This window comes from Canis aureus, chromosome 4 (assembly GCF_053574225.1).
Source record: "Canis aureus isolate CA01 chromosome 4, VMU_Caureus_v.1.0, whole genome shotgun sequence".
NCBI classification, from domain to species: Eukaryota; Metazoa; Chordata; class Mammalia; order Carnivora; family Canidae; genus Canis; species Canis aureus.
The window spans coordinates 20,252,098-20,278,296 of NC_135614.1; the positions used below are offsets into that span (position 1 = coordinate 20,252,098).

General features: G+C 32.7%; 2 protein-coding genes across 8 annotated transcripts in view; one reads left to right on the forward strand and one right to left on the reverse strand.

Annotated features, from left to right (window-relative positions):
* The window catches only part of LRRTM3 (leucine rich repeat transmembrane neuronal 3), a 170,507-nt gene extending 159,015 nt beyond the window's left edge, over positions 1 to 11,492 (forward strand). The window contains exon 3 of the mRNA XM_077894686.1: positions 384 to 11,492. Within this exon, the coding sequence (XP_077750812.1) occupies positions 384 to 593 (210 nt within the window). The 3' untranslated portion in view covers positions 594 to 11,492. The remainder of the gene's footprint in view (positions 1 to 383) is intronic.
* The window catches only part of CTNNA3 (catenin alpha 3), a 1,688,099-nt gene that overhangs the window by 1,126,533 nt on the left and 535,367 nt on the right, over positions 1 to 26,199 (reverse strand). The window lies entirely within an intron of this gene.

The window sequence follows — 26,199 nt, forward strand, 5'->3', positions numbered from 1 at the left end:
AGGTTTTAAAGCTGTTGCACTTCCTCGTTAAGAATGAGGGACATTAGTAGGACAGCACGGGAACACTTGAGCTACAGACAGAATCACAGAGGTTGAGAAGCCTAGGTGGCTCATGGTTGAGTGTCAGCCTTGGGCTCATGGAGTGATCCTGGGATCCCGGAATCAAGTCCCACATCAGGCTTCCCTCAGGAAGCCTGCTTCTCCCTCTTCCTTTGTCTCTGGCTCTCTCTCTGTGTCTCTCATGAATGAATAAATAAAATCTTAAAAAAAAAAAAAAAGAATCGCAGAGGTTAATGGGGTCAGTACTTCACAGTCATCGAATCTTGCCCCCAAAGTGGTTTGTTGTTTTATAACTGATTTTTCTCATGTCATTTTTTCTCCAGATACCTTTATCAATGAATGTGTCAACCTTTCTGGCATACGACCAGCCCACAATAAGTTACTGTGGGGTGCATCATGAACTTCTCTCTCATAAGTCCTTTGAAACGAATGCACAGGAAGATACGATGGAAACACACCTAGAGACTGAGGTGGATCTGAGCACAATCACAACAGCTGGCCAAATCAGTGACCATAAACAGCAGCTGGCTTAACTGAGCTAATCAGTAGCCCAGGGTTGCCACCCAACTTTGTAACCTCCAGGACAAAATGAGGAAGATTTGTTCATTGTGGACTCTAACAGCAAAACACAACAAAAATCCCCTGTGAAACAAAAATCCAAGATTTATTCATGAAATAAAGAAGACATGAATTGTTTCAAGTCTACACTTTGTAATTAGCTAAGTTGTGCAGTATTTTTTTGACTTAAACAGAGTCTGACCCTGAAAAAAAGAATCTTTTTTTTTTTCAAAACTCATCCTACCTACCTGTAAAAACTGTACAGAGCTAATGTATTTTTCATATTGTAAAGTTTCAATTATAGAAACAACTGGTATGTACAGTACCATAATTTAATTACATTTTACTTTACAAACTTTACACATTTCAGTTTCTAAAATTTTAAATTAACAAAAAATTATTTCTTGTGTTATTCAGAGTTACTCAGTTTTGTAGGGACTGTTTTGTTACTGCTTTCGTGCCCAGAAACCTTGACTCTAAAATTCTGTGCTGTGCGAAACATGCACGATTTTTATCATGCTTACTGCGTAGAATTTTATCTACTTGTTCCAGAAATAATACATTAACCAAAAAGGATTTAATTGTTGAGACTTGTAAGAAGTTCTTCAATTACATAGGCAGGTTTTTCTTATAAATGAAAAAAATCAAAGATTTTTTTAACACTTCTTCTCAGACTTAACTGTTGCCTTGAATTACAGCCTAGTTTCTAAGCAGTGAAATGTAATGATAAAGAGGGATATTTTAACAACATATTTCTGAATGAATTGACTCATTATTTCATTCTTTTGAGCAGCCCATTGTCAAGGGTAAGGGGAAGCATGGACAAAACATCACTGGAAACAAAGGCCGTAACCACAGCAACAGACTTTGATACACTTAAAAGGTGCAGCTGCCAGTGACATAGAAAAACTTGTTAGATTTCATTATTTTCAGGCCAAGGTGGGAAGGATAGAGTATAATAATTGTACACTAGCAAATTTTCTCCTAATTAACTAAAGTGGTTTACCTAAAAATAACCATCAAGTCAGTGCAAAATGTGCCTGGATTTTAAGACAACTTTTCATTTAGAATTGTGAGGCTATATTTTGGGAACATCTCAAAGGAAATATGTGAAATTCTTCACTTTATGTGCTACATCAATTCTCTCCTGGGGAAGAAGTCTAAACATTGATAGCTCATTCGATATAGATATCAGCCATGGTGAGAACTTTATAACTCAAGTAAACTGTAAACATCCTCATATGTTCTCAATTGTTTATGTTGCCATCCATAATGAGATTCATCTCTAAAGTTTCTGAAAAACAACCCAGAGTAATTTGAAGCCACCCGAGATAATATATTGATTATGTAATTGTATTATAAGTTAATTTAAATGGAATTATGAAAACCTAACTTTTCAGAGGCTGAAATAATCAACTTGTTTCTGCTGTTTGCTTGACACAGGTTATTGTTTGAAACTGTTGTTATTTTATCTCTGGTATGCACACATTCTTTTGTGTGTTTTTTAATATAAAACTACAAGTTTCAATTGCTATTGCACTAGGAGAAATGCTTTTTTTATGTTGTCATTTTGTATTCATGACATCAAAAATAGGTTGAGCAACAAGGGCCAAACGTAATCAAAAACAATGAAAAAAAGAATTTGTCAAAAACAACGTCAAACTTTTAATTTCTTATTTCTTCCAAAGACATTATATCTACAAAAGTCAGTCTTATGCGGATTTATCATGGCAAATTGAAGAGCAGCTTAAAGAATGAACTTAAAGATTTTTTGTTGAAAATATACACTCAAAAAAAATTGGAAGAAGCAAACTCTCTTACTAATTTAAATGAAACTAAATGTCTCAGTACTTGTATCAATTACTTAGCAAACCAGATTTTGTAACACATTTTGCATAAATTATTTGCTATTCAAAATTTTTTGTCATTTTACACCTAATTTTAAGTTTTATTTTTTCCAATCTCTAATTTCTTTGCAATATATTATTGTCAGTGTAGTTAATCCTTTACATTGAGATTTTGTTTTACACACCAAATTTATAGAGGATTAATTATAAATCTATTATTGTGGGTCTGAAATTGGATGCAAAACTTTATTTATTATGTGAATGAAAATGTCATTTGCAATTTTTTTCTCAGAAGTTGTCCTTGCAAAGATTCAACATCTTTTCATTCACATAAATAAACATTTTATACCTATTTCCGGACATTTTCAAATTAATAAATAATTTTTAGATATATAAAGTTCCAGGGAGTCTCACAAATGTATGCCCTTGATATCCTGAAGCAAACTTTCTTTCTTAAACATTTTAAATTCACCTAAACAACTATAAGTAGAAGCAGTCATCTTAGAACCACAGCTCTGTGTATCCGAAGACTTAATAGAGTAAGACCAAATAAACTAAGTTGGGATTTTTCATATTTGAAATTAAAACCAATGGATATTTTACAAGGAAAAAAAAAGAAGAAGGTGCTAGTTATTTGTTTATTTTGTCATGTTCAGAGCCACAGGGGTGGGTGGAAAAGGGACCGAAAACCTATTAGAGGAAACTATGTCTGGAATCTTTATCATACATTTGCAATTTATATATTTGTGTCTAAACCTTAATTATAATCTATCTTTTTCAGCATTCATTAATCTCCTATTTCCTCTTCCTAACCACCCTGTCCCCAGGTCTCCCTCCGTGTTTATCGCTCACTCACTTAAATAACAGAAATGTTGATGTATTTGGAGTTGTAAAGTGCAGTTTGACCCAGCATGGTTACAATATAGCAGTAGCTGCAGCAAACAATAAATTTATGCAGTGTTTTGAGGTTTACAAACCACATTTTACATAAATTATTTCAGTTTGTCTTCATAACCACCCCCATGAAGACAAATTAATATCAAAGAAGTTGAGACTTACTCAAGAACACAAGGCTAAATAAAGTAAAAGCCTTCTCTCTGATCAGAGCCAGAGACTTTCCAGAGATAGTGAACAGAATGAAAAAAAAAATGTTTGTCATGTTGTTTAATTCCTAATTTAACTCAGTTCTTCTATCTGTATAATATATGAGCTAAATGAACTCTTTCTGTGTGCTACTCTGGGCTCTCACATTAAAACTCTTTGTTCAAAAAGTACAGGAAGTCATAGATTTGTTAACATATTATATCATTTGTAAATGTGAAGATAAGTTGCTTCCAAGAAGTGGATATATGTAGACCCAAGGTACGGACATAAAAATCAAGAAACACAAGGAAAGAAATCAAAGACCATCTAAATTGAGATTGTGTGGGTTATAAAACAGATCCATAGTGCGAGGTTCAACACATGTTCAACACATGTTCAACTGAACACATGCTCATTTCAGAGCTAATTGGGAAGACCTTTATATTTTTTTTTCTTTTTTTTCCTTTTTGTGTCTCAGCAAGAGTACTTCTTAAATTGTGAATTCTTTTTTTTAAATTCTGAATTCTTATGCCTTTCTTAATAGAGAATAATTTTCTCTATTCTCCTCCTACTAAAAATGAAATGAATTTATTCAAATTGATGTATAGATGCCAAACATATGCTAACAGGCAAACAAAATTTTATTGATCTGCTCATTTTTACCAAATCTCTATCTCCAGTCCCTCCTGAATGTTCTAGAAAAATCATAAAACCATATAGATTTTAATATAAATTATATTTTTAGAAGGAAAGAAAACTTGTCTACATTCAACATTCAACACAAATATCATGATACTATTTGAAATCATATCAGACTCCACAAACACCTTGGAAATAGCAATATCTCTTTGCAAAAATATTTTCTAAAATAAAACCACTGTATATGGGAGTAAAGATATTTCATTTTGTCTGCTCCTCACTAGAAAATAGACACCATCTCTCAAACTAAACATTCAAAATAAGTAAAGAAACTGAAAGCATGATGATGCAAATTATTAGTATGCTAAAAGAAACAAATCAGATGTGCTGGGTAGATGACAGCACACAAAGGAAAAGATAGTGGGACAGGCAGATATTTGGCCTCATGAAAAAGGGTGAGAAATCTCTAAAGCAGATACAGTAACATCTTACACCAATATACCTCTTAATGGTTTACTCGGGGTAATAGTATAACAAATTTTTAACACATAAAAAGTCCCACAACCTAGAGGGGTGGTTATGCAGTCAGAATACGGATGCTCTGGTCTTTCAGTAAGAACTTCTAACTACTGCTATGACCTTCTTAACGCACCACAACTGTCCCTAACTAGAGAGGTACCAAGACAGGGAATCCAGGATCCATGCTTTCAAAACTCTTACAAACCCACAAGGGTAGAGTAGACTGACAATAGCAATTGTGTTTCATTTTATTATCAACTATAATGGGGGAAGAAACACTTAAGAATACACCAGAGTGGCGATGGGTTATTTTTAAAGCTCTTTCATGCCTTGCATTATGATTTTATTGTTAGATAGGAGGCTGCTTATATTCAACATTTTTAAATTTAGGGTAGAATTCATGTTTTAAAAAGTCCACAGCTGACTATTTACCTTTCTATTAAGAACAGTGACCTTAAAGCAACAGAATGCCTCAGCCACCTAGGATTCAGGAAACTCTTTTGAGTTTCTTCCTCCTCTTTCCCAAACATTTATAGATTTTGTTTTATATGTATGTCTTACTTAAAAGCTAAGTGAAAATTGGTTTTATATAAATCAAATAAAATTGTAAATGCATCAAGGGACCTTGTGATAAAGGATCCTTGAAGTAAATCCTTTTTTTTCTAATCTGAAACATCACCCACTAATTTATCTTTTCTAAGCTGATTGCAATATATCTTGTGTTATATAACACAGCACCCTTGTACGACATGGCCTTGAAGGTTCTATGATGCAGTCTTTGCCACAGGCTATATAAAAGAAGGACTGACTAGGTTTTGAGCACTGTAGGATGATCATTTTCACTTACTGAGTTTATTTGCATTAATGTGAAAAATAGTATTAAGACAACATGAATGGATAAATTTGACAGGTAATTTTTTCCTCTACTTATTGGTTTAAACTTCTGCTACCTATCATATCTTCAAAGTTACAATTATGAGCAAATTCCTGGGCACCTGGCTATCTCAGTCAGTAGAGCATGGCATTCTTGATCTCAGGTTTGTGAGTTCAAGCCCCACATTTGACAGAGAGCCTACTTTGAAGAAAAGAACAAATTCTTTGGGTCCATACTAAATTTACTGAATCAGAATCTCTGGAGCTCATTTCTGATGTGTGCTAAGTTTTGTAAAATACTGTTCAAATGAATTTACTTTCACTAAGTCATTCAACTGCTTTTTATTATAGTCTAAAATTAATTGTTGTGCTTTCTTGTGCCAGTGTGATCCTAGTTTGCTAAGCCTGGCTGAACAATTTCCTGACTGGAGGAATGCAGAACAAAGAACAACTATACATAAAATGGTCAGGTTGTTTCTTGACAGATTATGTTGTTTATAAATTTTGTTCCCCATTAGCTCTTTCAATAGAAGTATACAAAAACAGTCTTAAATCAGCTGGGTTATTCACTAAACTAAAATTTATTATTTTCTCCCATGGATAATAATAAAACAGCTGAAAGCTAGAGGTGGGGAAAGAGAAAAGAGTTGATTTATGATCAGCTCTGTGATCTCCTTATCTCATTCTCAAACCATCTTAGGAAATAGGTAAAATCACCATTTTAAAGAAGAGGAAAATAAGTATCAATTTAGTTGAATAACTTGCTAAAGTTCATGCAAGAGAGTCAGATATTCAAAACTAGTTCATCAGACACTAGGGATGTGCTCCTATCACCCCATAAGCACTTTTTTCAGAAGTGAGAAAAGACCATAATCAATATAATTAGGCTCATACATTAAAACAGTGTGTCTGAAGATAGCAGAGAAAGAATATACCTTCCTATTCAGAAACAGAAAAAATTGCTTAAACTATTTTGCACCTGCAGAGATTTCATTCAAAATCCTAAATCAGCAACTTTAATGGAAAGAAATGTTCATTACTTTCTTGAAGTTTTATATATTGTTTCCTTTATTTTATACATTATTCTAGGAGTGGACATTTAAAAGAAAAAATTCCTGAAAAGATACTCCCAAATATTCATGTTGTATTTTCATTTCCAATTTTCCTAGCTACATTATAAAGCTATAACAAAATATAAGTTAGTTTCCACAATATAATCTTCAACTGGCAGAAAATGGAAGGAAGATTATCCATTGAAGCAAAACCTCTATAGTCAATAAAGTAACCACATGCAAATGACAACTCAAAGAAAAACACCAATAATCTACAGTCATAAAATGTTAACTGGCAATGACATGGCTTGGGTTGCAGGATATTTCCTATGAATGATTTTATGTAGGGATATTTTTTAAAGAGAATTTTTACTTCGACAAATGACATGTGTAATGGGAGAACACTACATAAAGGAAGCAAGAAGATGACCTTTATAATAACATAGACCTTGCTTGTTCTATTACTCAAAACACCATATACAGTTTAAATAAAAAAATATTTTTCTTTGTTAAGGCTTTGTAAATGTTTTCATCATTATGTGCAGGTGACCAAATAAATTTTGTATATCTATTTTTAAATTCAATCTTCAGTTAAATCTGCCTTGGTCTTAGCTATCAAATGATTTTTTAAGTCTCTTGATTCCCTTAGTATCTAAAAAGCATTTTATTAAACCATTGGGCTAAAAGCCTCTTCTATTTCTCCCTGAATTTGCACCAGCCCAAGGTAATATAACTGAGGAACTACATTAGCATTTTACTCTATCATACTACCTGAACATGTTGTCCACTTGTCTTTTATAATCCATGTGGGATTCAAGAGCCAGTGAAATAGTCCATAAGCCACATTTCTACTAAAAACTAGCATTACTATAATTGTGACAAAAGTATGCCCTACATTTAAACAATAAATCCAGAAAGAAGCTCTCACACCTAAATCTAATACCATTACATGTGTTCATTCTGCCGCCACCACCACTATACAAAAATTTTACCTGAAAATCTAGAGTAATTCTGATTTGGGGAAACAAAGATGACTGCTGAGTTGAAGATTTGGTGAAAGATAATGAAGAGGACAAAAAATTACACATACCAAAGAGGTAAGTGAAGGAAATGTGATTTATTGACATTAATCTACAAGTAACTTCTAAAACTAAGACGAAGAATTAAAATTTCAATGACATTTATGCTAACAAATGTCATCGTAAAAGCCAATATGGACACTGTGAGCCACAGATATTTGGCTGGGGGCATAGAAGCACACAGATATTTGTGATAGCAATATATATCAAATAATAGACAGATGGATAGAATTAATTCTACCAAAAGAGAAAATATTAAGAATAAAAATTAGTTTAAGAACTATCACTATTATTTCTCCAGAGAGAGAATTAAAAGTCAGGATAAAAGATTCAAAGTAAATACCAAATGCTTTTTCAAGATCAATTTTGAAATAGCCTAAAACTATAAACCCTAAATTGCTGCTTCAACCATATGAGTAATTACATTAATTCACATATACCTAGTCAAATTCTAGGTTATTGAGAAAAAAAATTGTATTTAAAATATACTCCATCTGTTCTTACCATTTTATTTTATATCAATGATATATTTTATCTCAATTACAGATCCATAAATATAATGTCCTAAACAGTCTAATGAAAATGTGGTGAAAGACTGGACCAACTCTGTCATTCAGCTCTCCTATAAGGCAGTATTAGAAGAGCATATCCACCACAAAGGAGAGCTGGAAATACAGTTTCTAAAGTCCTTTCTAGCAATTCTTGACCTAGACACTGGTAACATTCATTATCTATGGGTCTTATTTCATATTCATTTATAAAGTAAAGGATTTACTGCCTTGAGATAAGAGCCTATAGATAAGAGCCATCCCAGCTCTAGTCTCACATGTATAATAGATCTAGGTAAAGACACTGAACTCTGAACTCTGCTATACAGAAAACTACTTGAGATCTTTGTGATGTCAACATTTTTTTTGCCTTTGGATTTGATGGAATCTTAAGTTCAGTGATATGGCTATTTCACAATGAATCCTTGTCATACTTCATCATTTTGTGAAAGAAAAACATAAGGCTGGGGTAGTGGCCTTTATTGACTTTTCCTTTGCCTTTGATTTCAGTTATGGGATAAAACTGTGTGAGCTCAGTACGACACCCTGGTACTATAATAATGAGATTGGAAGAAGAGTCTTCTAATGGATAAACACTTTATATAAAACAGAAATGTAGTTTGGGATCACATCTTTTTAACTTAATGATCTAATATGGTTTTCAGATAATGCATGCCTTCTTGCTACTGAGATTATAAATATTATTGTCTATAACGATGACATGTTTTTTTGTCATATACTTTCACTTTCTGAGGACAGACCTTAGATAATTGATTATGCGCCATAACTGCCACCAGGGAAATTTCTACTTAATTATTTCCAGAAAGAATGATTTAATATTGAGCAAGATAAAATGACTAACACTTAATGTTTATTTTTCCAAACATTTTACATTTATTCATTTAATCCTCATTAATACAGTTAGTAGGATTAATGAGAACCTTATGAAGTAAGTACCACTGTTATCTCCTTAAGAAGATAAGGAAAATGATGCTCAGAGTGATCATATAACATAGAGCTACTAAATCGTAGAGTAAGAATTCAAATCCAGATGATAGATATACTGACAAAGTGACCGCTACTAACTGCCCGTATTAAGTCCACTTCATAAGTCCAACTCTTAAATTTAAAAGTCTATTCACTTAAAGCTATAACTGAAGACATTTTAACAATGTAATGGATGCTTATTACATACCTAATCTATGCCTAGTGGAAGGTAAAAAATCTCTGAGAGATACAAAAGATTATATCATATATTTCCTATTCTCAAGAGACTTACAGTCCTAGCAAAGAGAAAAGATATCCATATTAAGAAAAATAAATAAATTCCCAAGCTAAATTGAATACCCGCAAGAGCACATAGCAGTCAATGGATGAAATCAAAGATAGCCAAATTGTTGAGGATAACTCTGGGCAAAAGTGAAACTGACATAAAATTTAAGACTGGGCAAAATGAAGAGAGCAGGAAGTGAAGAAAGAGTATTATATTTTTATATATGGACATCTATTATTTGAATAATATTTATTAGATTCATGCTTGTCTGGCAGAGAAATGCCAACCAAGCTCAATTTTTATCCCAATTGCCTAAGAATTCAGAGCCAAATCTTACTCTTGCCAAAGCAAATGTTTTGGCATTTCTATTTGGGCATAAATATTTCCCACCTTTTTGTCTACTTTCTTATTTTTTATATTCATATATATTCATTTTATTTTACCTTTCTTTTGGGGGGAGGTTTAAGTCATATTAATTTTTTGTCTTATATCAGTTTCAGTAAGATCTTCATAAAACATTTTGAAGACTGATTCAGGCAACTTCATTAACTTAAAATAATTATGTGAATTAGATAATTTCTTAGAGGTTAATAACATAACGTTCTCAGTCAAATTACTGTTTGGCATCATGTGAGTAAATGGCCTATAAATATATTGAGCTTTTCTTTTTTCAACCTTTTTAGTCTTTAAGTTAATATTGGCAAATACTAGCCAGAATTTTTATCCCAAAGAGCAAAAACAAAAATGCTTTGTGATTGCAACATTTCACAAATAAAGAAACTAAACTAGAATATGATTAAATGGCATGATCAAAATCATTTTAGTTATAGAAAACAGACTCACCACTGAACCCATATTTACTCACTATTATTTTTTGCTACAAAATATTTTATGAACATATCAAAATTTAACAAAATATGCAGAATTATTTCTGCCTTAAAAGTATAGACAATTGTCAATAAGGCTGTTACTTTTTTACAGTACAGTCAAATAAGGTGGAGAAATGTTCTCTTTCCATCAAAGTTTGCTTCATATTTGGACAATTCACTTGCAGCTAGCTGTGTGTTCACTTGATAGTTAACAAATTTTCGTTCACATGTATTTATTCAGTGTGCCTTTCTTTTGTATAATGATTGTCTTTTATATTATAGCCACAATACTTTGGTGTTTTTAATTAAATTCAATCAAATAAGTATTTATTCATTTATTTAGCTTTTACTAATAATATGCCAAGGACTGAGATAGGCAATAAAGTGATCAAATGCTTAAAAAGTGAGTAAATGATTGTAATTTGATGTGATTATTTCCAAAAATGAAGTCTGAGCATGATGCTATAGGATGGAAGGGGAAAGAATGATTAATTTTGCTGGGAGAAAATCAGAAAAAGCCTCAAAATAAGTGTATTTGAAACCCTGGACTCTAAAGATTGCCAGTCACATGACACACACCTGTCCTGCAAGTTCCGCTCTCCATTTCCAATTAGTTTGGTATTTTAGATTTGTGCAGATATTAGCTTCTGGAAATCTAAGACTCCAGTAGTTTCTGGGTCTGGTATTTTCCTCAGATACCTAACGACTTGAATTTGTTTTGTATATAAATGTTAAGGAAGGTTCTTATTTTTAATTTTCCCCTCCCACAATCTTATAAATTTAATCCTCAAATCAAGAGCATTCAATTGAGCCATTCCATGATAAATGTGGGACATATGCAATTTTACTAAATAAATAAAATAATAAGTAATAAAAAAATGTCATGGATTGTAAGAAGTTTTTCCTTTTGTTTATTTTAAGATGTATTATGCAAATCCAATCTGTGTGTGTCAAAAAATCTATACTGCAGTTCTGACCTCAGGAATATGTAAAAAAAATGTAGAAGAGGTGTATTTGCCTGTACAATTTAAGTTTTCACCAATTACTGGTTATGACATGACTGCTATTAAAGTGAATAAGAATTAGGTTACACATAGAGAGTCTTTTGTATTTTATTCTGCTGCTATCAAAAGTTCTTTAAGAAAATGAAAAAATATTAGTAAGATGGTCAGATCATCTGATATGGCAATAAGCATAGTTGCTTTGGTAGTGTTCGGTATCCCTAACTCTTAACTTCCTTAAATATGTTTTATTTTCCTTAACAAACACATCTCTTTATAAGAATACCATTATTCCCAAAGGATTCTATTGTTTGTTTGTTGCCTGGAGCAGTTCCTTACTAATAATCCTCCAGAATGCACCTTGCATTAAGCTGAGCCAAAATAGGAAAAGTAAATTCAGTAACTAGTTCAAGGCATGGCTTTCTGATCTTCCCCACTTAGGAAAATAAATATTTTTTAATTTTATAATTTAAGAGTATATTGATATTAATATGAAGAGAGTTCATCATGAATAATACTATTTTAATAAGTGCCAAGAATCTTAATATTCTTCTCCTAAAATACTCTTGTGGATTATGAAGAGTGTGCATTATGACAAAAGTGGCCATGAGTATCTCCAATACATGGAAATGTATATCATATACAATTATTTTTCAAAAATAAATTATATATAAATTTTTACTCTAGATAGTTCTCTACAGTGTGGCCCATGATATATTGTAATAAATAAGCCTATGAAACCAAATTCATTAGACTACCACAATTTGTGCTATACTATATACCTGAAACATCCTTAATGTGACTGCTTTAAATGTTATCTTTAATATGTTACCTATGTAGGGTCTATAATTAGTTAGTGACCATAAAATTATAAAAGCTCTTAAGTTTCTGAAGTTTCATGACTATCCTTATTCCTATTAAGAGGCAGCAAAATCAAATCTGGGAAACTCCAGTTGATTTAAAAAGAAAATTAATGTGTTTTTCAATTCATGTGGCCCTGAATCTGTTAGGACTAGCATAAAACACTGATATTTATATTCCTGAGTGCAATAGGAACAGGATGGAATGGTAATGGCAAATAATTGGACACTCTCCTGAAAGGCTTTGAGAAACACTATTAGATCCTCACCGGCTGGTTAGAAATTCCTTGCTCATAGGGTGTAACGCTAGCTAAGAGACAAGGCTTTGATGGTATCCACCATTCCTTTTCAGGTTTATAACCCATCTATTTTCAAAAGGACTTGTGACAATTTATAGATTAAAACATCTGCATAATTAAACACTTTGAGCTAGTGATCATTAGGAGACAGGCTGTATTTTAGAATCGCTACTAAATTTCTCATAGCATATTAAATCTGCTATAAGTTCATTCCCCCATGAAATCTTGCTTTGAAAACATTTACTAAAATAGAAGGAATATGAAAATGAGAAAAAGGGAATAAATAGGCTAAAAATTAAAGTTAATAGAAACTTACAATGACACAATTCTAAATAAAATGGCATAATTTATCAGTCCTTTGAATTATGAGAAATAAAAGTATATTCAATTTCTCCATCCATCAAAACACACCATAGTTGAATTTTATAGAAAAGTAAGCAGGCAATAGTAAGTTTTAGCACCCTCAATAAACCACAGGGAGATTAATACATTATTCTCATTATTTTACTCTTCTTCATGTCTGTGTCTTTTTTTTCCTTTTATCCACCTCTCATTTGAGTGATATATGATAGTACATATGTGCTTGTCATAATGACAAAAAGTGACAAGACTTGGAGAGTAAAAGCTTATATTAATTTATCTTATGAATATGAATTGTCCAATTATAACACATTATATAGCTCTATTAGCTTACCAGAAAGTATAAGTAAAATTATATTTAACTCAGGACCAGATTTGACAATCAAACCTATATGGTGTAGCATCCTTTTTTCAATAACTTGAATATCCCAGAGCTTAAGAAATTTCATACAAGTTTTAAATCTTCCCTTGAAAAAATATCTTTTGATATTTTCATGAAAGCAGTTCTTTGCTTATGTTTGGATATTAGGGCTTCTATGAATCCCTTGAATAATCAAAGATTTGGCTTTATACGACTGTACATGTGATATTCTATTAAAGATCTAGAAACTTGTTAATGAGACTTGCTAAAAAAATACTAAAATATCTCTTAAAATTATTTTTGTCCAACCAGTATGTGGTAGAAAGTTGTCCACTCGAGTGCATTGACATGTGGTTAGTGTAATGGATAGCAGGATAAAAAGAAAACCACCAGAGGACATTTCCATCTCTCCCCAGAATCACAATATCCCAAACAACACACCAATCTCAGGAACACCAATATAATTGTTTTAATATATGAAAAATATCAACATTATATTGATTAGGAAATTCCCAAATAGTAAGGTTCTTATCAAAGCAAACCCTGAAGCATTTAGGATTTAAGCTATTTCATTCTAGGGGGGAAATGTCATTTAAAAATAAGGGTAACAGTTAGTAATAGATTATATGCAAATCACTCCAGCATAGTATTTCAATCATTTCAGTATTTTTATCTCCCCCCAAAAAGTGTCAGAAATGAAGCATGAAAAGCTGTTAACTGAATCATTCACACATTGAAAAAATGTTGTTGTCAGTTTGTTCTTTCAATGGAAATAATGAACAACTGATTTATTTATAACTGTCAATTATGATAATATACCTTCATTTTCTACTCTTTCCAGTATATTATAGAAATTTTATAATTATCTTATTTCATACCCGATTTGAAATCATATGCTTCCATAAAAATTTCTTCTTTCCCAGGTTTTTCTTTAATTTCTTTTGGCTGCAGTGTGATTCAAATGTTTTAACTGATCTAGTTCCTTTGTCTTGTTTTCTCTTTCAATTTTCAGCCTTTTCTGCTAATAGAATTGATCCACACCTTACATTTATGCAACTAGAGACTAAAATCTGAATCTTAAGTAGATGCAGAATACATTTATATAAGCACTATAGAGTGAATCTTGTCAGCACTTATTTGATCAAGTTTGCCTCATTTTCTTTCTGAAATGAGGGGAAACAGAGCAGGTAAAGGTGATAGAGCCCGGTTTGTACTTCAGGGAAGGAATTCTTGGCTTTAAGAATCAAGGCAAGAAGACATTTTATCCTATTTTCCAATATTTTTTAGAGTAGAAAGGAACATTTCCCTTAAATTTTCATCTCTAACCCTAAAATCAATTTTATCTTTCCTAGACATTCAGTTGTTTTGTTTTGTTTTAATTTTGCTGCATAACATGCTACATATACACTGAACTCTGCCCTTCACATGTAATACTGGTCCATATGAGAAAAAGCCTTTGGGGATATATGCTTCTACATTTTTTGGAACCACCATATCATGGAACACAATTTTTAAAAGAACACATGAGAATTTTATTTTAGAGCTAGATCCAGGAATAATTACCCCTGAAAAATGGTTATCCCCAGTAATGCTAGAACCCTGTAACACATCCTAACTACATACATCTCAGCTCAGAAACTCTGAGCTGGGTTATACTTAATAGCATGGCAAACAGGTAAGCTTTCCTGTTGAGTGTCCTGGCTTTCTCTTTTCTTATTTATTTCCTTATATTGTTTAATTCTTATATTGTTCTTTTTATTTCATATGTCTTGTTATAAGAAGTTTCAAATTATTTGAGGGGAAGCAAAAATTATAAATAAGGAAGTAAACTAGAGTCGCTATTCTGGAAGCATTTTAGATTCATATTGCAATGGTAGTATAATTTGAACTTTGGAATGCTCCTTTTTTTTTTCTTTCTAGACTTATCCCCATTTTCCACTACCCCATCACTGAGTAATCAAAATTAAGGATTTTCAGTTCCTTAATTTTCATCTTACTATAAACTGTTAAAAAAAATTACGAATCTACACACATACACAGCACACATCTTCTTTAATATACTGCTCTTCAGATATAAAGTTGCTAAGCAAAGTAGGACATATATTTAAAGATATTTTCCACTAGTAGAAACATTCTCAGGTGCAGTTTAAAGAGGCCAATAAAGTGTATTTTAAAATGAGCTAACTAGGGTTAAAAAGGAAGCTCTCAACAATTTTTTTTTGTTTTAAAGTATTTTCTTGGTGTAAACGAAAAGTCTATAGGTTGCCATTAAGTGGTTCTTGACATTTTCATAATATTGAGCTTTTCCTGGTTTTATTAACTCTTGAGTTAATCTAATTATAGGTTGTAGATCATAAATCATGATAACTATATTCAAACATTCATCTCTCCACCTTCCTAGATAGCCTAAACCCCTAATCCCAGTCCCAATTAAAGGAACAGTAGTTTTTCAAGTACATCCAACTTTATCTACACACAAATATTTTCAACGTGATTTCATGATACTATTTAAAGTGTATCTTTCCACTTAAACTCAGAGAATTTGGATAATAAGTAAATTAGATTCTGAAACTTAAAATGTTGGTTTTAGGTGCCATATTCAAAAATTATGAAATAAATATGAATAAAATCTCCAAAATTTATATTTAAAATGAATGCATTTTCATATTTTATACAAAATGTAATCATGATTAACTTCAGTCTGTAATCCCTAAAAATTCATGTGAAGAAAGGAAAACAAAAAATTTCACCCATAGCAGCATTTAAACACATTCACTTGTAGCATTTCATGTGTATTTATGTAGTTATACTTTAGTCCAACAGCCAGATTTATAAAGCATGCAATAATGGCAAATTTAAAACATAATAACTCTCAATTGGCATGCAAATCCCACCTTAACTTCAATGTCCTAGAACCCATTACTCCTTAAAGTCAGAGAAAAGAGATCAGATATAAGAAAAGGAAAATCAAGAAAATGTATATTAAAATATTGCATTCTGTTCCCAATTATTATATAATTCCTATCTCACAACTTTCTTTGAAAATTAAAAAAAGAGCAAATTGGTATTGATACACTAGCTATATACATAACCAATACACTTAACAAGTTAAATTTTTAGAATATAAGACCTCTCCATTCAGTTTTGAATTAAACATAGACAAGGTTCTGAATTACATTTCAATTCTGTTTAAAGAGTATAATCTTTGTAAAAACAAAGATGTCCTCTTCATAGGGTAAAATTAATTTATGAGCCTGTGCAATATAAAAGTACAAATAAAAATCTTATTTAAGTGAATTAGTAAGACTAGTTCAGATAAAATATATGTATTCTAGAGTCTCTATACATTTTTTCTTATTTTTCCAGATGTTTTGTTATAATATAAACATGCAATTGGAACTACATTACTACCAGTACATACATAAAGCTAGGTAAGAAATTTGAATTAATGGTTTTTAATTTTTTTCCAAATCCTAAATACTTAAAAATATCACACTATCAGTGACTCATCACAGGCACAGTTCTCAGTAGGGTGTGTGTGTGTGTGTGTGTGTGTGTGTGTGTGTGTGTTTTGGGGAAAGGAGGCCTTCAGTGGAGAGGGATATCACCTTCTATGCTTTTTCTTGGCTTTTCTTTGCTAAGAATCAACAATGAAGAGTGTACTTCAATTATTTCCTTTTAAAAAATCTCAGATTTTGGTTTGGGACTGAAGCTGAGTCTTCTGGAATATAATGCAGGTTTGGGTCAACCCCAATCAAAAAAGTCCCAAGGAGAGACCTAAGTCTGGGAAAATTTAAATGTGGGTATCCCTGAAATTACATTATATATCTAAGAAGCCTATAGTAACCTGCATTGGAGGATCTTGTGTCAGTTCAGAACCCCCATAATGACTCTTATCAAAAGCCCAGGTCATATTGGTGGGAGTTACTTCAGTCTGTACATACTATAGACTCCATCTTTAGCTCAATATTTGAGTAAATTAAAAAATATAACAAACCATCTATTTATGCTTCACCCAAAGGCCCCCTGAATGGAGGCAATTAATCTGACAAGAATATAAATGAGACAATTATGAACACTCAGGTGATCATGATAGTGACCATGGAGAAAATAAGAGAGAAACAGATTCCATAAGTATGCTGTAGATGTCATTTTTTTCAATAACAGATTTACACCTATACTTCTAAAGGATTGGATGATAGGAAACAGAGTTAGGGGGAGGAAGAAGCAAAAACTGTATTTTCGTGTCCTAGAAACAGAATGAGACTCTCTTTTAAGACAGAGCTGCTTTAAAAAAAAAAAAGAGCTGCTTTTAGTTGTTTCATAATAACAGTCCAACTGACACTTGCTAAGTCAAAATATTCAAATACCTGTAGGGAACTTTAGCAGCTTAGTCCTTTCTGCTTGCTTCTTTATATTATTTTTTAACTTACATTCCTACTCAGTATTGCTACGTGCCTCAATAGGTATTTGACAAAAAACTTAAAGCAGTTATCCATTTTTTAAAAATTTTTCTCCTACCATGTTAAAGAACAATGAACCAAATCCAACTAGATGAATCAACCATTCCCTAGGTATAACTCTTAGAGTTGTATTAATTTCGTTTGCTGCAGTAGTATAATAATTTACTATAAACATCTTAAATTACAGCATTTGAATATGTGCCAGGAAATAATACTTTTCCCCAAAGCAGATGAATCATGAATCTGAAATACATAATGCGCCTTGAAGGTGCTTATAATTTTTCCTAAGAGTGACTTATCCACATGAGAGCATGTTGACTGTTTGATTTGAATGGTGACCTTCCAACAGTAATGAAGAGCATTTCAATGTTTTTGAAATGTTACTATTAAAAATAAATTTAAGTAGATATTTAAAGTAGATAAACACAAGTTTTTCTGATAATGCCTCCTGTAGAAGACAAAAAGGTTAGGGATCAATAGTAATAATATCTTTGGCTTCCTTCCTTGAGTTTATGTAGGACTCTTCTCATATGTAGACTCTTTTCCTTGTACTCTCCAAAATAGCTCAAATATCTATGCGAGAATTTGGTTGGATTTGAGAGTCTTAGAGCAAGTGATATTAAAGTTAATATAAAGGATACAAACACCCAATGTCATAGAAAAACTCAGTATTATTTACAATCAGTTCAAATAAATTTAATTATCCAAAAGCTTAACCACTTAGAAGTCAGGGTTGGAAAACAACATATATGCTTTATGATCTGATTTTCATGACTGATATAGATCCACAAGATAAAAGAAAAACTAAAAATCTTGTAAATAGCTATAATTTAATATGCATGTATATATACATATTGTATTGTTATATATATTAGATTTTGCTAAATACATAGTGTGCTTCTAGATTTATTTACCCACTCAATACATATTTATTGAGAACTTAACTATATTCAAGTTACTGTTAGGGATTAAAAGAATTAGATTAGATACAGATGGTCTAAAAGAGGCTTAAAGAAGAACTCATGTCAAAAATTCAGAATAAATGAGACAGAAAATTTTAATTACCCATAGTGGAAAACAATAATAATAAAAGCCTAAGCCAGATTGCAGTGGAATGAACAACAGAGTAAAAAGCAGAACCCTGCTTTTGATCAGCTCTGATCAGTGTGACCTTCATTCATCAAGGTCAATTCATCTTTTGGGCTTCTGCTTATCTGAAAAATGAGGGAAATTTAACCATGTGAACTTCAGAGTCCTTTCTAGCTCCAACATTAGATAAAACTCTACTCTATAAGCTTGATTTAAACCAGAAGGTGCAAACCTCATTCTTCACTTGTAATGGCTTCACTGATGAATTGCAATGTCAGCTAAAATGAATTCCATCTCCTTTTCCCTTTCCTGGCTCCAATTTGATAAAATAGCATTGAGGCATTGGGACTCACAAAAAGATAAAACTGTATCCAAAACAATGATACTGGGATTATAGAATTATAGAATTATGGCTTCCACACCCTAACATTTTGAAAATAGCTGATGAAGACAAACAATTAAAAGAAGAATTAGACAAGCAGAATTTGAGTGAAAACTGGGAGACAACAGTATAAGACTATTTTCTTGTTTGAACTTTAAAAAATGAATGCCTGGTGATATTTCATTCATATTTTTTTAATGTGGAAATTCAATTATGGAGCCATGGCAACCAAAGGAGAAAAGGTAAAGTTTTATCATTAATTTGAAAATGTCTTGATTTGAAAAAAGTTTGGTAGTAAAATCAAGGTTAAATGAAATATCATGAAGCTCTGCAATTAGGTTAATAATGAGGTGCCTCAGGGATCAGTGCTAGCACAGGTGTTCAATATATTTATTAATGACTTAGAAGAGTTGTGAATAATATAGAAGCACATTTGGGTAACTTCAAAGATATTTATAGCAATCAAAATGGGTGAATCACTGCTTGTCTTGACCCATTCAAGAGCAATCATTTAACATATTACAGCAAATAATCAACAAGAGCAAATCAATGTGAAGTGGATGGAATCACCCAAGTTTTCTTAATATGCTAACAGCTACTGAAATAATTATTGCATTTCAGGCAAGAGTGAGTAGATCTAAGAAGACATCTGTCCAGTAAACAGCTCTTCATGAAAAAAGGATATGCAAATAGGCTGGAATAAAGGATAATGCAAGAGGATAATGCAAGAGAATATTTGTTTAAATTGATAAGTATTGCTGAAAATTTTTACACATCAGAACCTTGTTCTAGTGAATGACACATTGAGAAAGGGACTACGCCCTGGGACTATCTGGTGTTTTATCTGGCAATATTATAAATGGTTTTCATTATCATCCAAACCTCTCTGCCCATTCACTAGACTTCCCAGATGCCTCTTAGGTAGGAATGAAGTTTATAAGGGCATCCCCTTCCCACCTCCACTTTGCTCTATTCTAAGGGATTGCACTGACATTAACCCTGATGCATTAATCTTCCAAAGATCTCAAGGCTGTAGAGAAATTAAATAGGATTCCTTTTCACAAGGAAGCACAAAACCATTCAATAATAGCATGAATTATCTTAAATTCTCCCCACTACTCTGAGGTTATTTAATTATCATATGCATACCTGGAAATCTGAAATAGTTTCAATTATAATTCACTAATTCAAAAATATTTTGAGTTCCTTTTTTATCTAAGGCATAGCAGGAATAAAAAGAATGAAAAGAACTAACAAAATATGGAGCTTGCCCTAACAGAATTTAGAAAGCCATGTCACCCCCACTCATGAACTAATAAGCATTTCTGAATCCTGGTCCATATCAAACACATATAAATATGTAATTTCATAATAAGTTTGAAGTATATTTAAAAATTTGTTTAAAGATTTTATTCTTTTACTCATGAGACACACACACACACACACAGAAAGAGAGAAGCTGAGACACAGGTGAGGGAGAAGCAGGCTCCATGCAAGGAGCCCAATGTGGGATTTGATCCCGGGACTCCAGGATTACGCCCTCGGCCAAAGGCAGGGGCTAAACCACTGAGTTGCCCAGGGATCCCCTGAAGTATATTAAAATTAATATGAATCAGAACTGTTTCTGTAGGAACATATAATAACATTTTTAAGGCCAAATAACCATTTTATGCTACCACTTATTTTTTCTACCAGGGGGAAAATATGTTGACTCATGGTATGAACTTTCTCATTTGAAACCTAACTTAGATATTCCTCCAAATTTCAGAGAAAAAGAAAAGATTTCTATCTATTTGGGACTAAGTTGGCAGGCCAAAGTAATAAGAGTGAAGCCAAATAGGAATGCAAACATTACATTGTATCTAACTCAGCTCTACAAAATAACCCATCAGTAAATCCATTGACAGTATGGAGATATATGAGAAGCACTGAGAGTGAGATTTTTTTTTTAATTTGGTCAAGTATCTTTACTCTGTACATGCCCAGTGGAAATTTCAGATGTAAACATCTAAAACAATACATCCAAAGTCTCGCAGGCATTTCATAGACTCCCAGAATCCAAAGTTAATTGGGACCTTAAACTTTATTGCTTGAGCCATAAATTTTCTCTATACCATCTGACAGATACCACCAGAGATTTTTTAAAAACTCATTACTAAAACAAAGATTCATGCTAAAGGTAAACTTTAGATAATTAAGTACCCTATGAACCTTTGTTAGAGCCTCAAACATATTTATTAGTGATTTTTACTAAAAGGTTTGAAATTATCTGACAAATAAAACACAATTTGGAGAATAATTAACATATAAGAAGTGTAACAGTTCTGTTAATTTTTCCTTTTAGATCTTTCAGTAGCTGTGGGTTATTCTGCAGTGTGATTTAAGTATAATTTTACCAAGAGAAAATAAATAGTGAATGAGAGTTCATTAGCAGGTGGTCAAGTGTAAATACTATATCAATCACATTGGTATTTTTAAGCATCAGCAAATTTAATTTCTCTAGAGTATTAAGCTCATACTTTAAGATATGTAGTATAACATATTTATTTTTTAAAAAACATTCCAGCATGTGTCTTGATTATAAATACTAAAAGTAATTCCCATTAGATTTCCTAGGTAGACAGAAAATAATGATGTCCCTAGTGCAAATCAGAGCATTTAAAAACAACCAAACAGTGTTTCTAAAAATAAGAATATTTCATATCTTTGCCCTAGATAAAGAGATCTATCATGATAAAACTAAAAAATCTGAATCAGGCCTAAAAATATGAAGCAGCACAGGAGAGGAATCCAGAGTTTTGTAGAAACTTTTTACACAGAGAAACCAGATCTGCTTTTTTGCTCAAAATTGAATCCATAATGACTAAATTCCATGGCCCTTCACTCAATTCCAGTTTTTAAATGTTAGCCAATTAATATGAAATTATTTTTCTACTTGTATAGCCCGTTGTGTATATTTCTATCCTAAATCAAGTGAACAACTCAAGTTAGGTTGAGCAAACTTTGTTGTTGTTTTTAAAGATTTTATTTATTTATCTGAGAGAGAGTGTGAAAGAGAGAGCATGAGTGGGGTAAGGGGTAGAGAGAAAAACAGACTCTCTGCTGAGCAGGAAGCCTGATGCAGGGCTCCATCCCAGGACTCTGGGATCATGACCCAAGCCAAAGACAAATGCTTAAGCAACTGAGCTACCCAGGAACCCCTGATCAAACGTTTTTATCATCCTATATTACACTAAAAATCATGTTATCAAGCCACACAGTATTAGACTCTACAAGTTTCACTCTGGTGAAGCAAGGTACACATACTGATTTCCATATTTATATAGACTCTTCAAGGTTGGGCAGCCCCGGTGGCTCAGCAGTTTAGTGCCACCTTCAGCCCAGGGCATGATCCTGGAGACCCGGGATCGAGTCCCACGTCGGGCTCCCTGCATGGAGCCTGCTTCTCCCTCTGCCTGTGTCTCTGCCTCTCTCTCTCTCTCTCTCTCTCTCTCTCTCTCTCTGTGTCTCATGAATAAATAAATAAAATCTTAAAAAAAAAAGACTCTTCAAGGTCAAACAGCCGCAAGTAGCAAGTTAAGAGGAAGAAGCATACCTTGAATGAGTATTCATACTCTTCTGTACCATGGCTTCTAGTACTCTGTACTTCACTGGAAGTTATACGGCATTTGAAAATCCTCTGAAACTGAAAGAAATTTCTGATGCTTCAATGGAGCAGTCAAGAAAATTGAGCACTATATCAAGAGAATAGTAGGCTCGAGATTTCTGGGCACCCTCTGCATGACAATAAGAGTTACAAAAGAGAAAGGAGAACAAAAAGATTCCATCTACCACATATATCTTGTTTATTGACCATTCTCTTGATGAATACGATGGGAACATACAGGCTGATGAGATTCCTTTACTGTAAAAAGAAAAGTTATCCTTGTTTTATAATGTACATCATAACTCTTTTCTAAAGACAGGGACCTATTTTAGTTGTTATTCAACTACATAGAGAAAGAACTGGTGTTGGATGTGTTGAGTCACAATATTACACCCTTGAGGTATAAATGAAGCACACTTATTGCTGGTAGTTACTAGTTGCTAGATTTCAAATAGGGACCAGGATTTTAAATACTTCAGAAAGAATTTTTCTCAAGGTCTCTACTGTCACTGTATCTCTTTCAATTTTGCCACACCTACGATAATCCCTAAGCAAGATCCAAGATTCACACAAAAGCATTTCTTTGAATTCCTTAAACCTTCTTTGGTTCTCAATTTCTTAAACCAATGGTAGTTCACTAGAACTCTCCCTGGTCCATTCTGACATTAAGCTGCATTTTAAACCATTTTCTAATTATAGATTTTTTTTTAACAACCAATGAAATTTTAGTTAGTCTTGTCAACAGTGCCCCAGTGTAGGCACTGTTGTAATTACCAGCTTTCTAAGTAGTGTGTGGAAAGCACAGACATTCTGAGCATGAACTCATCGACAGACACCAGAACAAATCGTAAGTAGAGACAACTTGATAGGAAATGAAAGGAGTCAAACTTTAAACAGTGACCACAGAGTATTCAGTGCATAGGTTTCGGCAATGGCATCTAAAAAGACTGTTAGCTCCAAAGTACCTCTTCCACAAATCATGGAACCTGAAATTCCTAAACATTTGATTCATTCCTCTAAATTCTTGCAATAAAATTTTAGTCAAAAGTATCATATTTAGAACAGAAAGTACTTACAGAGTAGTTTATAATAACTTATTACCTATGTCTGATGGTGCTAGTCACAGTATAAGTTCCAATAAAACAGAACGATCTAAGAAGTCAAAGTGTCCAGAGACTCAGGCTGATGCTGTGTATGAAAAAAATCAAGACAACTGCTAATGTCAATTGACCATCAGCCTCAATGTCTACAAAATAGGGAGTTGTGAGGACTCAGATGAATGAAAGAGAAGTTTTCTCATCTAACAGGGGCAACTACCACTGAGCTCCAGAGGACTTTTGCCAAACAGGGATATTGGTCCACATCTTCCACTTTCTCTAGAGAAACCAAAATTGGAAATTTTGTGGGAAATTTCTAATTTTTAAGTGTTAGACATTAATTCAATTTCTTTGTATAATATCCTGTAGATCAATACTGTTCAGGGCAAATCAAGTGTAGCTGAAGGACAGACTTGGCCATTTCTCATCTAGAGCATGGAGAAGGAAAAAGAAGGTCCCAGTAGGTCAAGGGTGGGTTCTAGGCTGTCAGTTGAAGAGACCACGTAAGGGTTCTAGATAGCATCCCTTCCTAGGAGAAAATATAGTCATGCAGAGTCTATATATAAAAACCAAACTACAGTAAGCTATACTTGTTATGGACAAGTATATATCCCTTTTTAGAAAGTATACACTATTTGGATAACGTTTTTAAAAAATATTTTTTATTTTACCCTGTTTTGTGCAAGAAAGGATGTAAGATAACATAAAATTTTCAATGGGATGAAATTAAAAGTAAACTATGAAAGAAAGACCTAGAAGAAATGATAGTAGTAAAAACAAGATAAATTACACTAAATGCATGCTGAATATAGTCAAAAAGAATAAAAGTTTCATTAGTTGTTAATTTATAAAACTGATTACTATGTACATGGGGAGGGAGGAGGTTTTCATTATTTTGCAAAGTCAATTTACTTTTTTTCAGAATACAATTTGGTCTTCAATGTGGATGAATATATTTTGCTCATAACTAATAAAGTAATAAACACATGTCTGAATAAAGAAGTTTTTATATAATTTGTTTGTTTAGATTCTATGCTTTCTCAGTAAAAAAAAAAAAAAAAAAAGTGGTATTGTTAAAGATTATCTTTGTGAGCCAAAATAGAGAGCAGAACAGATCCCTTTCTACTTAGGATTTTAGTACTCCCTTGGCTAAAAGGGAAAGATTTTTCAATAATAAGAAAAGGCACTATGAGTTACAGAAGCCTTGGTCTGATGAGGCCGTATACAGGATATATTACCAGTTCTATTTTAACCTAATGTGTCAGAACTGTACAGCTCTTTCAAAAAAGCTACATTAATAAAAAGTAAGCACTTCTATCAAGATAAATTGATTGTTGTTTGTTGTTATTCTAAAGGAGAGGAAAAAAATAGGGATGATGCATTATTAGTAGTGGTATGCATTAGTGTATTCCAGTCTAATTTCAACCCAAAATCCAGACCATTAAATACAATTTGGAAAGGCTCAGCTAAGAGTATCAGAGATATATAGCCCATATGTAATGAAAAAAAAAAAACACTTGTAAATCCGTGATGATGCATTCTGATGAACCAAGCACAGAAGCTGAAATTAACGAGGCAAAAAGCTCTGCCTCCTTACCCAATTTCCCTTAATAAAACTGGTGAGCTATATTCACAGGGGCCAGATCTCTGCATTTAACTTTTTAAAAAATATTTTATTTATTTAGTCATGAGAGACACAGAAAGAGACACAAGCAGAGGGAGGAGAAGCAGGCTCCATGCAGGGAGCCCAATGCAGGACCCAATCCCAGGACTCCGGGATCATGCCCTGAGCCAGAGGCAGACACTCAACTGCTGAGCCACCTAGGCTTCCCTGTATTTAACTTTTTAAACAAATATTTATAAGTATCTACTACTTGATAGATGCTAGTCCTACAAAAAAGAAAAAATCTCATTCCATGAACCTTCAGTTAATCCATGCCAACTCAAAGGGCTCTATTCTACACCGAGAATCAATTTACCACTGCAGCATGATGCAATTACAGTAACAGCTTCAGTTCATCAAAACTATTGTTTAACTTTATTTTTATGACACAAAAATATCCAGATTATCCAGATATCTGAACATAATTTCCTTAGCCCATCTCCACTTCTAAATCTACAACCTTACACAGTAAAAATCCACCTTTAAGTAACACCTTAGAGCATTGCAAAATGTTCAACTATAAAGGGTAAAACAAATTTTCAAAGGGTGATCTACTTATTGAGAAAGAAATACAACAT